This window comes from Phocoena sinus, chromosome 1 (assembly GCF_008692025.1).
Source record: "Phocoena sinus isolate mPhoSin1 chromosome 1, mPhoSin1.pri, whole genome shotgun sequence".
Taxonomy (NCBI): domain Eukaryota; kingdom Metazoa; phylum Chordata; class Mammalia; order Artiodactyla; family Phocoenidae; genus Phocoena; species Phocoena sinus.
Genome location: NC_045763.1, coordinates 15,435,468 through 15,451,380, shown reverse-complemented (window position 1 = coordinate 15,451,380; position 15,913 = coordinate 15,435,468). Strand labels below are relative to the sequence as shown.

The 15,913-nt window shown below is 44.4% G+C and overlaps 1 protein-coding gene across 1 annotated transcript; it reads right to left on the bottom strand.

Moving 5' to 3' along the window:
- Nucleotides 1-3,967: 3,967 nt before the first annotated feature.
- Nucleotides 3,968-15,528, bottom strand: PLA2G5 (phospholipase A2 group V). Its single transcript, XM_032604038.1, has 4 exons — nucleotides 15,489-15,528; nucleotides 14,158-14,302; nucleotides 5,128-5,234; nucleotides 3,968-4,421 (listed from the first exon to the last, which is right to left on the bottom strand). Exons 1-4 carry the CDS (start codon nucleotides 15,526-15,528, stop codon nucleotides 4,297-4,299), a joined length of 417 nt encoding a protein of 138 aa, XP_032459929.1. The 3' UTR covers nucleotides 3,968-4,296.
- Nucleotides 15,529-15,913: the final 385 nt, after the last annotated feature.

Here is a 15,913-nt window from a genome sequence, read left to right as displayed (position 1 = left end):
TTTGTCTTTCTGTGATGCTGGGAGCCCATGAAACAGTCTGTGAGAGACTATTCCCTTTTGTGCTGTTGCTGGCTGCCTGAAATCTTACAGCCCAAGTGGCAGGGCAAACTGGAACTGCAAGGATAGGTGAAGCCCAAGAGGAAAGCCTAGAACGCCCTTCTGCATCTCACCACCTCCAAGGCTTCACCCAGAAGATAAAGCAGGCGATCTGGCAGGACCCAGAGTTGCTGCAGCCCTGGCTTCTTCGCCACGCCAACACAGTGAGCCCAGCAGATAAAGGACAACGTGCATTAGCCGCAAATGCATCCCATGCCGGGCTCCGACTTTCTGATTGTACAAATCAAGTGACGTCTAGTCCACCTCTGCTTCCAAATCTCAGGCCAAACATCTCTTAAGAGACCCATGCTAACCTGGAACTCTGCAGGGATGGAAATTCTGGGAAATACAGCTTCAGCATAGCTAAGTGACACAGTACAGATCCATGACAGTCTACCCCATGTTGACCTGGCATCCATACACATCTCTTTCAACCATTCTTAACCTCCAAATAAAGACAATAGCAAAATCCTGTTTCTGCCTAACATAACGAGTACAACTTGAAACAAACTAACATCCCCTAAAGAGGATACCAAGTCCTTTTACACATCATTGGGTCACGCTCATTTCTATTCCAGTTGGGTCGTAACCCCCTTTTGATATTCTCTGATTTAGATACTGAGATGTAAGGTTAGCTGCATGGACACAGCTTCTGCATGACAGGAGGGCCACCCCAGAGGAGGTCTGCAATGTTGCAGCTGTCCACATGCATGGAGTGCCAACACACCGTGGACAACCATCTGTAAGACAGGCCCCAGAACTTTTTCTTCCTTGGGCGTCTGGTCATGGGGAACTCGCCCATGAAGTCACTGGTACAGATTAAGAAAAAGGAGACAATACAGCAGGTCTAGGGGCCGTGGACCTCTGTGCCCCTTACTTATGCAGCTCACCTGGGCCTTCAGCTCCTGTTTAGGTCCAGATATTATCATGTGCTGATGTAATTGCTGCTATGCACACCCAGTTTCGTAACTTGGTGGGTCAGATAACAGCCAGTCTCATGATAACCTGTTAACCCAAGGTCAAGAATTCAGTCTCCCTGAAGAACCATTAGCAAAGCCAGATGTTGTTTCTCAAAAGGAGAGCAGTTATCTGAAGCTGATGGAGGGGCTTTGCTCCAAAATCCTAAGGGTTTACCCTGTGCTTTACCGTAGGGCCCTGAGAAATCTCCCATGGGACATTTCTACCTGCACACACTCAGCAAACATTGGTCTGCAGGGTCTCTTGTGCATTTTCAGTTTGGTAACAGCTATAATTAACACACCCCCATGCACGTGTGCTCTACAGATGATTTTTCATGTTTGAGGGGGTCCCATTTGTATCTGAAGCCCACTTTCAAATGCCAGTGAGGGCCTGGACTTACAAGGCAACCTGTCCTTAAGTGTCTGTGTATCTGTGTCATCTGCCAACTTCTGTATAAAGATCTATCCAGGGAGGCGTTTATGGTCTGGTCTGTACATTTCAGTATCTCCCTCGAAAGGGTGGGGGATGTGATTTTGAAAGGGAGACCTTCCCGATGGTTCTCTTTACAGCCAAGGAACAGTCAAAGAGAGCAGTCAAGGAGACCAACTCTTCCCAGGTTACGGGGATCGCGTGACTGCATCATTTCCCCGTGGCCGCTCACTGCGGTGAGAGTGGGGCAGGGGAGCACCATGGAGGACTCAGTGGGGTCCCCTCTACCGAGGACGAAACCAGTGCACCAGCGAGTCTAACCACCAAAGGGCAGACTCTGGAATCCCCAGAGGGAGTCAGAGCAGAGAAGAAATAGAGCTGGCTCTCAGGCTGAATCCAGGGGATTCTCCCAAGAACTGCCAATGTGGGTGAGTCCCTGAACCACTCCAGGTTCCATTTGCTCTCTTTTGGGGCCAGAGTTGAAGACAGTGGGATAGTGGTCAGAACCCAGAGTCTAGAACCGGGATCTGAGGTCTAAACCTACTTCTGCTATTGCTGTGCTGTGTGACTTTGGGAAAGTCTCCTAACCTCTCTGGGCCTCAGTTTCTTGGTAGATAAATGAAGGCTCTCCATGAGCCCTTCCAGCTCAAACTCATGTCAGCCTGTGGTGTTGCTTTCAGAATATTACAACATCCCTCATCCACAAATGCCTGTCTGAATACCAGTGCTTTGAGCTTACTTGGGTGCCCCAGTAAGAGGGGCCTGAATGCAGCCCCCTCCTGCAGAGCTTACCAGCAAGACACCACCCTGCCTGCTACCTGACCCTGACGGGAGAAGGGAGAAGCCTGGGCTGAGGTCTCTTCTCCATCATCCAGAATATCGCAATTGAAGAGAAATGGCATTGAGAGTGAAGCTCCCAATTTCCTTTACATACCTATTTAAAAATGGATTGGGAAAATGGCTCTGATCAAAAAAATTTCATGAGCAAATTGGACATTTGAATTGCTTTCTTTGGTACACTGTCAAATTTAGATGTGAGTCCATAGCAAACTTTTCGAAAACACTAGTCCATTCAGGATAATTGCATAAAATTAAATTTTATTTTGAAAATGTTCAACATTGGAGGTTTTTAAATATAGATCCCATTTATCATGTGGTTATTTTGGGATTTGTCAATGGAAGGAAGCCAAATGTCCTTTCTTGGAAAGGACTCTCCTTTGTTTTGGGATGTGTCCTTTCTTCCTGCAGTCTGGGTATTAGAACACCCTTTCTTTTATGAATAGATAGATGAGGTGGACTCTTTAGTGTCCTTCCTTGGTAAAAATAAACCCCATAGTTGAACTTTTTTTTTTTTTTTTGTAAATTTATTTATTTTTGGCTGTGTTGGGTCTTCATTTCTGTGCGAGGGCTTTGTCTAGTTGCGGCAAGCGGGGACCACTCTTCATCGCGGTGCGCGGGCCTCTCACTATCGCGGCCTCTCTTGTGTGGAGCACAGGCTCCAGACGCGCAGGCTCAGTAGTTGTGGCTCACAGGCCCAGTTGCTCCGCGGCATGTGGGATCTTCCCAGACCGGGGTTCGAACCCATATCCCCTGCACTGGCAGGCAGATTCTCAACCACTGCGCCACCACGGAAGCCCGAACTCTATTTTTTAATGTCTTGCTCTGTGAAATCCCAGAACCTCAGCATCGCCAGGTCATCATCAAGGTAGCTTTGGGATTCCCAATTTACATGGCAAAAAACATTACAGTTTCTTTTCTTTTTTTTTTTTTTGCGGTACGCGGGCCTCTCACTGTTGTGGCCTCTCCCGTTGCGGAGCACAGGTTCCGGACGTGCAAGCTCAGAGGCCACGGCTCACGGGCCCAGCCGCTCCGCGGCATGTGGGATCTTCCTGGACCGGGACACGAACCCGTGTCCCCTGCATCGGCAGGCGGACTCTCAACCACTGTGCCACCAGGAAAGCCCTACAGTTTCTTTTTTAAAGAGACCAGAAATCAGAGGGGTTCAGTAATGAGCCTGAGACCACACAGCTGGAGAAGCCAAGTTGGCATTCAAATGCGGCGCTCTCTGGTCTGGAAGCCCAAGACGGCACGATTGCCAATCATCTTCTCCCCGCTCCCTGGAGGAAGAATGAGGTCCAGTGCTTGGCTCGAGTGGACCCAAGGTTTAAGGAGATGAGCCCCAAAGAAGGCTTGGTACTCATCCCAGGAAACCTTCTAGTTACTAATCTGTACCTTCCTCCTCTGAGGGAACATGGTTAATGCTGGGTCTGGTGCCCCAACAGCAGAGAAAGAGGTGCAGGCAATCCTCCACAGCAGGGGAAATACCTGTGTGGTTATTATTAGTCTTGAGAAGGAATTTTATTTAATATCTATGTGGCAGAATTATGGAGTCACTTTTGCTTCCACTTCTGTGAAAATTCTCTACAGGATGGTAGTGATAACCCAACTGCAGAACTGAAAAGTCAATGCATCCCAGGAAAGCCTCCCTCCTGGAGAAGCAGGGCTGTCTTCAGGGATGAGGAGAAACACAGCTGGCCTGGAGTGAAGGGCGAGCTTTCGGCACCAGAGCGGCTGATCTCACAAGGGGAGGCCGGGGACCCTGACCTTGCCAAGTCTAATGACGAGAGTCACTCTCCTGGAACTCTGGAGGATGAAGTGTGGCTGTGGGCCTCCTCCGAGCCCAGTGGGACATCAAGAAAGAATGAGGTCCCAGACCTGGGAGCCTCTCTGGGGATTCCAGCAGAGTGGGTAAGCTCTGTGCTGTAGGAGAGGGTGTAAGAATCTTGGTCCAGGAGGAGCTCACTGAGGCGACTAGATGCAGAGGAAGTTGGGAAAGTATTGATAAAGAGGGTTGTAGCTCCTCATGTTTCTTTTCAGGCAGTAGACGAAATGCCGGTCACAGGCGCAGAGCTGCATCTGGCAGAGGGACCCACGTTCTGCAAACAGGACACCAAATGCAGGATGAGGAGGAAGAGATGCTCTGTGACACAGACTCTGGACTTGCTTCAGTCAGGACTTGCTGCTAGCCTGAGCAGACTCCCCAGTCTCCTTCCTGCCCTCAGTCTGATGTGGGAGGCACAGCATCTACACTGGGGGTGCATAACCTGATGGAAGAGGCACAGCTGCTGCCCAGGGCGAGCTTTCAGCTGAGGGAGACACAACTCCTGCCCTCAGGGAGTCCCCAGTCTGATGGAGGACATGCATTCCCTCCCCATCAGACTGGGAGCTCCCAGTCTGGTGATGGAGACGGCCCTGTCTCTGGAGGAACTTCAGTTCTCAGAGAGGAGACACCATCCCCAGATTTAGCTTTGAACTCAGAAGGACCTGAGCTTGAATCCCGACTCTAGCTGTGTGCACTGGCAAGCCTTTGAGTCTGTTTCCTCATCTGTAAAGTGGAGACACTAAAGCCACCCCACAGCAAGCAAAAGGACATACGGAAAGCACTTGACTCCTAATACATGCTGAGTCTAAGATGTTTCCGCCCGCCCCCTAGAGGTCAGATACAGCTGCAATAATCCTGCCCCTGTTGCCCCCATCTCTGGCCCCCAAGATATAGACTGGCTGACCTCTTGGGGCACCTGACCTCAGAGGCAGCAGGGACCCAGGCTTTTCCAGTGGCCTGAATGGAAGCCCCAGCCTTACCACAGGTGACCAGGCCGCATGCAACTCTGTATCTGTACACCTGTGTCAAGGCATTGCAGCCTTTTTTCTCCAGCCATGCGTAGCAGTGGTCATGCATCCAACAGCACCTGTCAATGCAAGAGATTTAGATCCTGAGCAGAAGGGGCCTGTCCCTTGAGCAGAGGCCACCATGGTTGGTGAGATCTGACCAAGAAAGAATCTCATAATATGGCTGAGTCCTTCCTGCTCTTCCATTAAGTCTGTCCCACACATGTACCAGTTCACGGACCAGCTCTTTCCTCCTGGGCCCACGGTGAGACTACATTTCCCAGCCCCCCTTGCAGGTATGTGTGGTCACATGACGAGGCTGGCACCCTGGAAAATGTATAGCACTTCTAAACCTACCCATAAAAAACTCCCACTGTAGGAGACCTTCAAGATGGCGGAGGAGTAAGACACGGAGATCACCTTCCTCCCCACAAATACATCAGAAATACATCTACATGTGGAACAACTCCTACAGAACACCTACTGAACGCTGGCAGAAGACCTCAGACTTCTCAAAAGGGAAAAGACACCCTCAGGAGACCTACACACAGAGGTGGGGCCAAATCCAAAGCTGAACCCCAGGAGCTGTGCGAACAAAGAAGAGAAAGGGAAATCTCTCCCAGCAGCCTCAGGAGCAGTGATTAAATCTCCACAATCAACCTGACGTACGCTGCATCTGTGGAATACCTGAAGAGACAACGAATCATCCCAAAATTGAGTCGGTGGACTTTGGGAGCAACTGTAGACTTGGGGTTTGCTTCCTGCATCTAATTTGTTTCTGGTTTTATGTTTATCTTAGTTTAGTATTTAGAGTTTATTACCATTGGTAGATTTCTTTATTGATTTGGTTGCTTTCTTCCTTTTTTTAAAAAAAAAAATATTTTCATATATATATATATTTTTTTTCCTTTTTCTCTTTTTGTGAGTGTGTATGTATATGCTTCTTTGTGTGACTTTGTCTGTATAGCTTTGTTTTTACCATTTGTCCTATGGTTCTGTCTGTCTGTTTTTGTTTTTTGGGTTTTTTTTAGTATAGTTTTTAGTGCTTGTTATAATTTGTGGATTTTTTTGGTTTTGTTGCTCTCTTCTTTCTTTCTTTTTTATTATTTTTTAATTTTTAAAATTTTAATAGTTTTTTATTTTAATAACTTTTAATTTAATTTTATTTATTTATTTATTTTTTCTCCCTTTTCTTCTGAGTCGTGTGGCTGACAGGGTCTTGGTGCTCTGGCTGGGTTTCAGGCCTGTACCTCTGAGGTGGGAGAGCCAAGTTCAGGACATTGGTCCACCAGAGACCTCCTGGCTCCATGTAATATCAAACAGCAAAAGCTCTCCCAGAGATCTCCATCTCATAGCTAAGACCCAGCTCCAGTCAATGACCAGCAAACTACAGTACTGGACACCTTATGCCAAACACCTAGCAAGACAGGAACACAACCCCACACATTAGCAGAGAGGCCACCTAAAATCATAATAAGGTCACAGACACCCCAAAACACACCACCAGACGTGGTCCTGCCCACCAGAAAGACAAGATCCAGCCTCATCCACCAGAACACACGCACCAGTCTCTTCCACCAGGAAGCCTGCACAACCCACTGAACCAACCTTAGCCACTGGGGGCAGACACCAAAAACAATGGGAATTATGAACCTGCAGCCTGCGGAAAAGAGACCCCAAACACAGTAAGTTAAGCAAAATGAGAAGACAGAGAAACACACAGCAGATGAAGGAGCAAGGCAAAAACCCACCAGACCAAACAAATGAAGAGGAAATAGGCAGTCTACATGAAAAAGAATTCAGAGTAATGATAGTAAAGATAACCGAAATTTTGGAAATAGAATAGAGAAAATACAAGAAACGTTTAACAAGGACCTAGAAGAACTAAAGAGCAAACACACAATGATGAACAGCACAATAAATGAAATTAAAAATTCTCTAGAAGGAATCAATAGCAGAATAACTGAGGCAGAAGAACAGATAAGTGACCTGGAAGATAAAATAGTGGAAATAACTACCACAGAGCAGAATAAAGAAAAAAGAATGAAAAGAGTTGAGGACAGTCTCAGAGACCTCTGGGACAACATTAAGTGCACCAACATTTGAAGTATAGGAGTCCCAGAAGAAGAAGAGAAAAAGAAAGGGACTGAGAAAATATTTGAACAGATTATAGTCGAAAACTTCCCTAATATGGGAAAGGAAATAGTCAATCGAGTCCAGGAAGTGCAGAGAGTCCCATATAGGATAAATCCAAGGAGAAACATGCCAAGACACATATTAATCAAACTATCAAAAACTAAATACAAAGAAAAAATATTAAAAGCAGCAAGGGAAAAACAACAAATAACATACAAGGGAATCCCCATAAGGTTAACAGCTGATCTTTCAGCAGAAACTCTGCAAGCCAGAAGGGACTGGCAGGATATTTAAAGTGATGAAAGGGAAAAACCTACAACCAAGATTACTCTACCCAACAAGGATCTCATTCAGATTCAATGGAGAAATCAAAAGCTTTACAAAGCTACGAGAATTCAGCACCACCAAACCAGCTTTACAACAAATGCTAAAGGAACTTCTCTAAGTGGGAAACACAAGAGAAGGGAAAGACCTACAATAACAAACCAAAAACAATTAAGAAAATGGTAATAGGAACATACATATTGATAACTACCTTAAATGTAAATCAGTTAAATGCTCCAACCAAAAGACATAGACTGGCTGAATGGATACAAAAACAAGACCCAAATATATGTTGTCTACAAGAGACCTAGGAACACATACAGACTGAAAGTGAGGGCATGGAAAAAGATATTGCATGCAAATAGAAATGAAAAGAAAGCTGGAGGGCTTCCCTGGTGGCGCAGTGGTTGAGAGTCCGCCTGCCAATGCAGGGGACACGGGTTCGTATCCTGGTCCAGGAAGATCCCGCATGCTGAGGAGTGGCTGGGCCCGTGAGCCATGGCCACTGAGCCTGCGCGTCTGGAGCCTGTGCTCTGCAACGGGAGAGGCCACAACAGTGAAAGGCCCGCGTACCGCCAAAAAAAAAAAAAAAAAAAAGAAAGCTGGAGTAGCAATTCTCATATCAGACAAAATAGATTTTAAAATGAAAACTATTACAAGAGACAAAGAACGACACTACATAATGATCAAGGGATCAATCCAAGAAGAAGATATAACAATTGTAAATATTTATGCACCCAACATAGGAACACATCAATACATAAAGCAAACGCTAACAGCCATAAAAGGGGGAATCAACAGTAACACAATCATAGTAGGGGACTTTAACACCCCACTTTCACCCATGGACAGATCATCCAAAATGAAAATAAATAAGGAAACACAAGCTTTAAATGTACATTAAAAAAGATGGACTTAATTGATATTTATAGGACATTCCACCCAAAACCAACAGAATACACTTTCTTCTCAAGTGCTCATGGAACATTCTCCAGGATAGATCATATCTTGGGTCACGAATCAAGCCTTGGTAGATTTAAGAAAATTGAAATCGTATCAAGTACCTTTTCTGACCACAATGCTATGAGACTAGATATCAGTTAGAGGGAAAAAATCTGTAAAAAATACAAGCATGTGGAGGCTAAACAATATACTACTAAATAACCAAGAGATCACTGAAGAAATCAAAGAGAAAATTTTAAAAACCTAGAAACACATGACAATGAAAACACGATGACCCAAAACCTATGGGATGCAGCATAAGCAGTTCTAAGTGGGAAGTTTATAGCAATACAATCCTACTTCAAGAAACAAGAAACATCTCAAATAAACAACCTAACCCTACACCTAAAGCAATTAGAGAAAGAAGAACAAAACCCCCCTAAGTTAGCAGAAGGAAAGAAATCATAAAGATCAGATCAGAAATAAATGAAAAAGAAATGAAGGAAACAATAGCAAAGATCAATAAAGCTAAAAGCTGGTTCTTTGAGAAGATAAACAAAATTGATAAACCATTAGCCAGACTCATCAAGAAAAAAAGGGAGAAGACTCAAATCAATAGAATTGGAAATGAAAAAGGAGAAGTAACAACCGACTCTGCAGAAATACAAAGGATAATGAGAGATTACTACAAGCAACTATATGCCAATAAAATGGACAAACTGGAAGAAATGGACAAATTGTTAGAAAAGCACAACCTTCTGAGACTGAAACAGGAAGAAATAGAAAATATAAACAGACCAATCACAAGCACTGAAATTGAGACTGATTAAGAATCTTCCAACAAACAAAAGCCCAGGACCAGATGGCTTCACAGGTGAATTCTGTCAAATATTTAGAGAAGAGCTAACAGTTATCCTTCTCAAACTCTTCCAAAATATAGCAGAGGGAGGAACACTCCCAAACTCATTCTCCGAGGCCACCGTCACCCTGGTACCCAAACCAGACAAAGATGTCACAAAGAAAGAAACCTACAGGCAATATCACTGATGAACATAAATGCAACAATCCTCAATACTAGCAAACAGAATCCATTAAAAGGATCATACATTAAAAGGATCATACACCATGATCAAGTGGGGATTATCCCAGGAATGCAAGTATTCTTCAATATACACAATTCAATCAATGTGATACACCATATTAACAAAGTGAAGGAGAAAAACCGTATGATCATCTCAATAGATGCAGAAACAGCTTTTGACAAATTCAACACCCATTTATGATAAAAACCCTCCAGAAAGTAGGCAGAGAGGGAGCTTACCTCAACATAATAAAGGCCAGATATGACAAACCCACAGCCAACATCGTCCTCAATGGTGAAAAACTGAAACTATTTCCTCTAAGATCAGGAAGAAGAGAAGGTTGTCCACTCCCACCACTATTATTCAACATAGTTTTGGAAGCTTTAGCCACATCAATGAGAGAAGAAAAAGAAATAAAAGGAATCCAAATCAGAAAAGAAGAAGTAAAGCTGTCACTGTTTGCAGATGACATAATACTATACATAGAGAATCCTAAAGATGCTACCAGAAAACTGCTAGAACTAATTAATGAATCTGGTAAAGTAGCAGGATACAAAATCAATGCACAGAAATCTCTTGCATTCCTATACACTAATGATGAAAAATCTGAAAGAGAAATTAAGGAAACACTCCCATTTACCATCATAACAAAAAGAATAAAATACCTAGGAATAAACCTACCTAAGGAGACAAAAGACCTGTATGCAGAAAACTATAAGACACTGATGAAAGAAATTAAAGATGATACAAACCAATGGAGAGATACACCATGTTCTTGGATTGGAAGAATCAGCATTGTGAAAATGACTATTCTACCCAAAGCAATCTACAGATTCAGTGCAATCCCTATCAAACTACAAATGGCATTTTTCACAGAACTAGAACAAAAAATTTCACAATTTGTATGGAAACACAAAAGACCCTGAATAGCCAAAGCAATCTTGAGAAAGAAAAATGGGCTGGAGGAATCAGGCTCCCAGACTTCAGTCTATACTACAAAGTTACAGTAATCAAGACAGTATGGTACTGGCACAAAAACAGAAATATAGATCAATGGAACAGGATAGAAAGCCCAGAGATAAACCCACGCACATATGGTCACCTTATTTTTGGTAAAGGAGGCAAGAATATACAATGGAGAAAAGACAGCCTCTTCAATAACTGGTGCTGGGAAAATTGAACAGCTACATGTAAAACAATGAAATTAGAACACTACCTAACACCATACACAAAAATAAACTCAAAATGGATTAAAGACCTAAATGTAAGGCCAGACACTATAAAACTCTTTGAGGAAAACCTAAGCAGAACACTCTATTACATAAGTCACAGCAAGATCCTTCTTGACCCACCTCCTAGAGAAATGGAAATAAAAACAAAAATAAACAAATGGGACCTAATGAAACAAAAACTTTTGTATAGCAAAGGAAGGCATAAACAAGACGAAAAGACAACCCTCAGAATGGGAGAAAATATTTGCAAATGAAGCAATTGACAAAGGATTGATCTCTAAAATTTACAAGCAGCTCATGCAGCTCAATATCAAAAAACAAACAACCCAATCCAAAAATGGGCAGAAGACCTAAATAGATATTTCTTCAAAGAAGATATACAGATTGCCGACAAACACATGAAAGAATGCTCAACATCATTAATCATTAGAGAAATGCAAATCAAAACTGCAATGAGATATCATCTCACACCAGTCAGAATGGCCATCATCAAAAAATCTAGAAACAATAAATGCTGGAGAGGGTGTGGAGAAAAGGGAACCCTCTTGCTCTGTTGGTGGGAATGTAAATTGATACAGCCACTATGGAGAACAGTATGGAGGTTCCTTAAAAAACTAAAAATAGAACAACCATATGACCCAGCAATCCCACTGCTGGGCATATACCCCGAGAAAACCATAATTCAAAAAGAGTCATGTACCACAATGTTCATTGCAGCTCTATTTACAATAGCCAGGACATGGAAGCAACCTAAGTGTCCATCAACAGATGAATGGCTAAAGAAGATGTGGCACATACATACAATGGAATATTAGCCATAAAAAGAAACGAAACTGAGTTGTTTGTGGTGAGGTGGATGGACCCTGAGTCCGTCATACAGAGTGAAGTAAGTCAGAAAGAGAAAAACAAATACTGTATGCTAACACATGTATATGGAACCTAAAAAAATAAAAATATAAAAAATGGTTCTGAAGAATCTAGGGGTAGGACAGAAATAAAGACGCAGACGTAGAGAATGGACTTGAGGACACAGGGAGGGGGAAGGTTAAGCTGGGACAAAGTGAGAGAGTGGCATGGACTTATATATACTATCAAATGTAAAATAGATAGCTAGTGGGAAGTAGCCACGTAGCACAGGGAGATCAGCTCGGGGTTCTGTGACCACGTAGAGGCGTGGGATGGGGAGGGTGGGAGGGAGACGCAAGAGGGAGGAGATATGGGGATATATGTATAGCTGATTCACTTTGTTATAAAGCAGAAACTAACACACCATTGTAAAGCAATTATACTCCAATAAAGATGTTAAAAAAAAAATTCCCACTCTGTCCTCCACTCTCTCTCTCTCCATCTCAGCTGGATGGAGATGACCCAGCCAAGGACTCTGAGGCCATGGGGAAAGTCACGGGAGAGGAGAAACCTGGGTCCTGGGATTGATATGTGATTCACATGGTTAAATGAGCAATAACTAAACTTCAATTGTGATAGCTGTGGGCAACTGCATTTTTTTAAAATTTATATTTACAGAAAAATTGAGAAGATTGTACCAAATGCTCCCTTTTACCCCACACCCAGTTTCCCCTATTATCAACACTTTTTATGAGTATAATACGTTTCTTACAGCTAACAAACCAATACTGATACATTATTAAATAAATGTTAACTAATTAAATAACAATATATCACTATTGATTCATTAATTGTAAAAGTCCATAGTTTCTTTAGATTTTCTCAGTTTTTACCTAAATGTTCTTTTCTATTCCAAGATCCAGTGATGGACACCATGTTACATGTACTTGTCCTGTCTCTTTAGGCTCCTCTTGGCTGTGGCAGTCACACTTTCCTTGTTTTTGATGCCCTTGACAATTTTGAGGAATGGTGGTTAAGTCTTTTGTAGGATGCTCTCCTACTGGGATTTCTTTGATGTTTTTGTCATGATGAGATGGGTTATGGGTTTATTTTGCTGCCCATGTTGTTCCAGTTTTGGCCATTAGGGGCTCTCCCAGTTGGCTCCTGTGCTCTTTGACATATTCCTATCAATGAAGGGTTTGGTTTGGGTTTGTTTTGTTCAAGCCCTTCCTTAATTTGGGGCACTACAAAAAGCTCCAGGTTCATCTTGTATATTTCCTGCCCTCGTCCTAGGATCAGCCATCTCTCCAAGGAGCCTTGGTTCCTCTTATTGGAGAATGGTGTCAGAAACCAGGTCTGGGCACTAGGTGCTGCTTATTGCTTCTGGGGTATTGTTTCTTTTAGGGCCCCTCAGACGACAGAGCAAAAAAAGTATGTATCTATATTAACCCACGTAATTACACATATCTCTACATATTTTTATATGTAACCATCTGCATCTATATTCAGCTAACTAGGAGTTTATACTAAAGTCTCCAACTCTAATCCATTATCACATAGATCATTCTAGCTTCCTGTCCCTGCTTGTCTGGTCTGTAAACTCCCACTCCAGCAGTGACAAGCTTGGCTCCAACCATCTGCCCTCCATTTGTTTAAGACCCCCATCCCCTTATACATGTCTAGCTGTATAAGAATTGTTAACCCAGCAGGTTGTGTTTTTCAAAGAGCAATCTCTCCCATCTCACATGTTCTTCTAGAACATTGCCACTTCCCAATCAAGAGGTAGAAACTAGGCCCCCTCTCTCTTAAAGCCTTTGTGACTGCCTTGACGAAGAAAACAGTGGAAGTGACACAGTAGAATTTCTGATGCTGGATCACAAAAACGCCATGCTCTTTTGTCATGCCGTTCTGGAACACTCACTCTTGAAACCCAAGAGGCACCGTGCTGTGAGGAAGTCTAGACAACCTTAGAGAGGCTTAAGTGAGAGGAACTGAGGCCCCTGGCCCACAGCCTCAGCTGAGCTCCCAGCCAGCAAACAACAACAACTTGCCAGCCATAGGAGTAATCATTCTAGAAAGCAGATCGCCCAGCCTCAGCGGAGCGGCCCAAGCCGAAGCCAGGTGGAGAAGAGACAAGCCATCCCGCCAGGCCCTGCCCAAGTGGCAGAATCTCAGCAAAATAAGGGGTTGTCATCGCTTTAGGCTACTACATTTTGGGGTGGTTTGTTATGTAGTGATAGATCGACTGATATATTAGGCACTGAGATTCGGGGAGTTACTAGATGTATCTTGGGCAAGTCAGTTAACCTCTCTTAAGACTCAGTTTTCTTATCTATAAAATGGTGCTTTAATACTCATCTTTCAGAATTGATATCTAATTAGATGAGATAATGTGGATATAGAGCCTGGAGCATAAAGGGCAGTTATGACAATTAACTCACCAATCAGTACAATCCTTGGGGGTCCCTCGACCCCCCCAGCCGCAGTAACAGCCGTAGAAGCCATAGCTCATCAGGGCGGGCTTCCTGGTCACCTGCTCAATCATCAGCTTCAGCTGTAGCAAGCTCCCTGGGACAGCAGGCGCACCTGAAAGACAGCCCAGGCAGACCCGCTCCAGGCCCACTTTCCCACGTGCTCCCTCCCTTTCTTCCACCTCGAGGCTCGGAGGGACCGATGTGTCCCTTTTTCATCCTCCCCATTCATGGGAGAGGAAGGAGAAACATGAGGGCAAACAGAGAAGGGATTAGAAGTTTGGACGTGGACGATCCCAGCTCTGCCACTAATTCACAGTATGATGTTAAATAGGTCACTTCATCTCTCAGAGCCTCAGTTTCGTCATCTGCAAAATGCGGGGGCGGGGGTGGGCCTAACATGAACGCCTACCTTTTGGAGATGTCATGAGGGTTGAAAAAAAAGTATGTAAATTTCTAGCACAGTGACAGACACATAGTAAGTGACCAAGAAATGTTAAGGTTAATGAATATCATTATCAGTATGAAGCAGGCAGACAGGCACTTCCTGTCTCTCCTGATGATACGCCCGTCCCTCCCCACAGTTGACGCCATCTGGAAAGGGAGGCACAGAATCTTAGAGCAGCGTGGGACCCGTAGAGACCCCTGGAGCCAGCTCCCTCATCTTAGAGTTGGGAAACTGTAGCTCAGAGGGGAGGGTGACTTGCCCAGGGTTTTGCAGTGAGCCAGAGGCACTCTCCCACTCTCCCTGCAGTCTCCAGGCATCTGGCAAGGCATCAGTAGGACAGCCCGTCAGAGGCTGTGTACATGGTGATGGGGCTGCAGGGGAGGCCTAAAGCCAGGCTCCTCCCACGCTGGGCAGTTCCCTCCAGCTGGGAGGTGGCAGCAGGTGGGACATGTAGAAAACCTGGACAGGCCTGAGCAGAGAATGCCCAGGAATTGTGGAACGGAATATTTATATAAGGATCTTGTGTTGTGATCGTTTTATCGTATTTTATTTGGCATCAAAGTAAAAAATCTGCCTCCCATGTCTACAAGCCCCATGTCTTCCAGTGGCACAATCTTTCCAGATCCCCTCCTAGAATCCTGCCACAGCCCAACCCGTGAACTATTCTGTGTCACAGATAAGGAGACAGAGGCTCGGAGAGCCCAAGGCTCTTGCTGAAATCGACATGGTCAGGGTAGGGCCAGGATTCAAAATCAGGTCTCCAGGACTTCCAAGACTGGTCTCCTTTCCACTACTTTATTGTTCCTGTGGGGTGAAAGGTCAAAAGTTCAGAGGTCTCGGGGCAAGCACTTACTACAAGCCAGGAACCAAGCCAGTGTGAGGAGGCCCTTCATCTCCATGGTTCTGGAAAAGAAAACACAGCCCATGACATGTCGATCGGGAGAGGCCCTCATGGCCCATTCAGACCCACTCCTGGCTGGGGAGGGCCACTCCATGGCCCACCAGGCCCCACCCTCTCAAGTTGGGCAGTAAACAGGCAACGGCAGCTGGAAAAATGAGACAAAAACCTCAAGGAGTTGACCCAAGGGGTCCCTGGGAGGCGAGGGGCACCCTGGGTCGTTGTCCCCATTAGAGATGGGAGAGAATTTTCCCATGGCAAAGACCCCCAACACAATCGCTCCTTCCTGAAAATTCTTTTTCAATTATATTTTACAGCTGTGTTGGTATAAAAACAAATACAATCCAGGCTGGATTCATTCTTACACGTTCATTATATTA

What these genes read in the sequence shown, in the direction of transcription:
- PLA2G5 (XM_032604038.1), bottom strand. Translation starts at nt 15,528, where the DNA reads ATGAAGGGCCTCCTCACACTGGCTTGGTTCCTGGCTTGTA. An exon ending in GGCTTGGTTCCTGGCTTGTA is followed by an intron (nt 14,303 to 15,488) that starts GTAAGTGCTTGC and finishes GCTGTCTTTCAG; the next exon opens with GTGCGCCTGCTGTCCCAGGG. An exon ending in ATGCGGCCTGGTCACCTGTG is followed by an intron (nt 4,422 to 5,127) that starts GTAAGGCTGGGG and finishes TCCTGTTTGCAG; the next exon opens with AACGTGGGTCCCTCTGCCAG.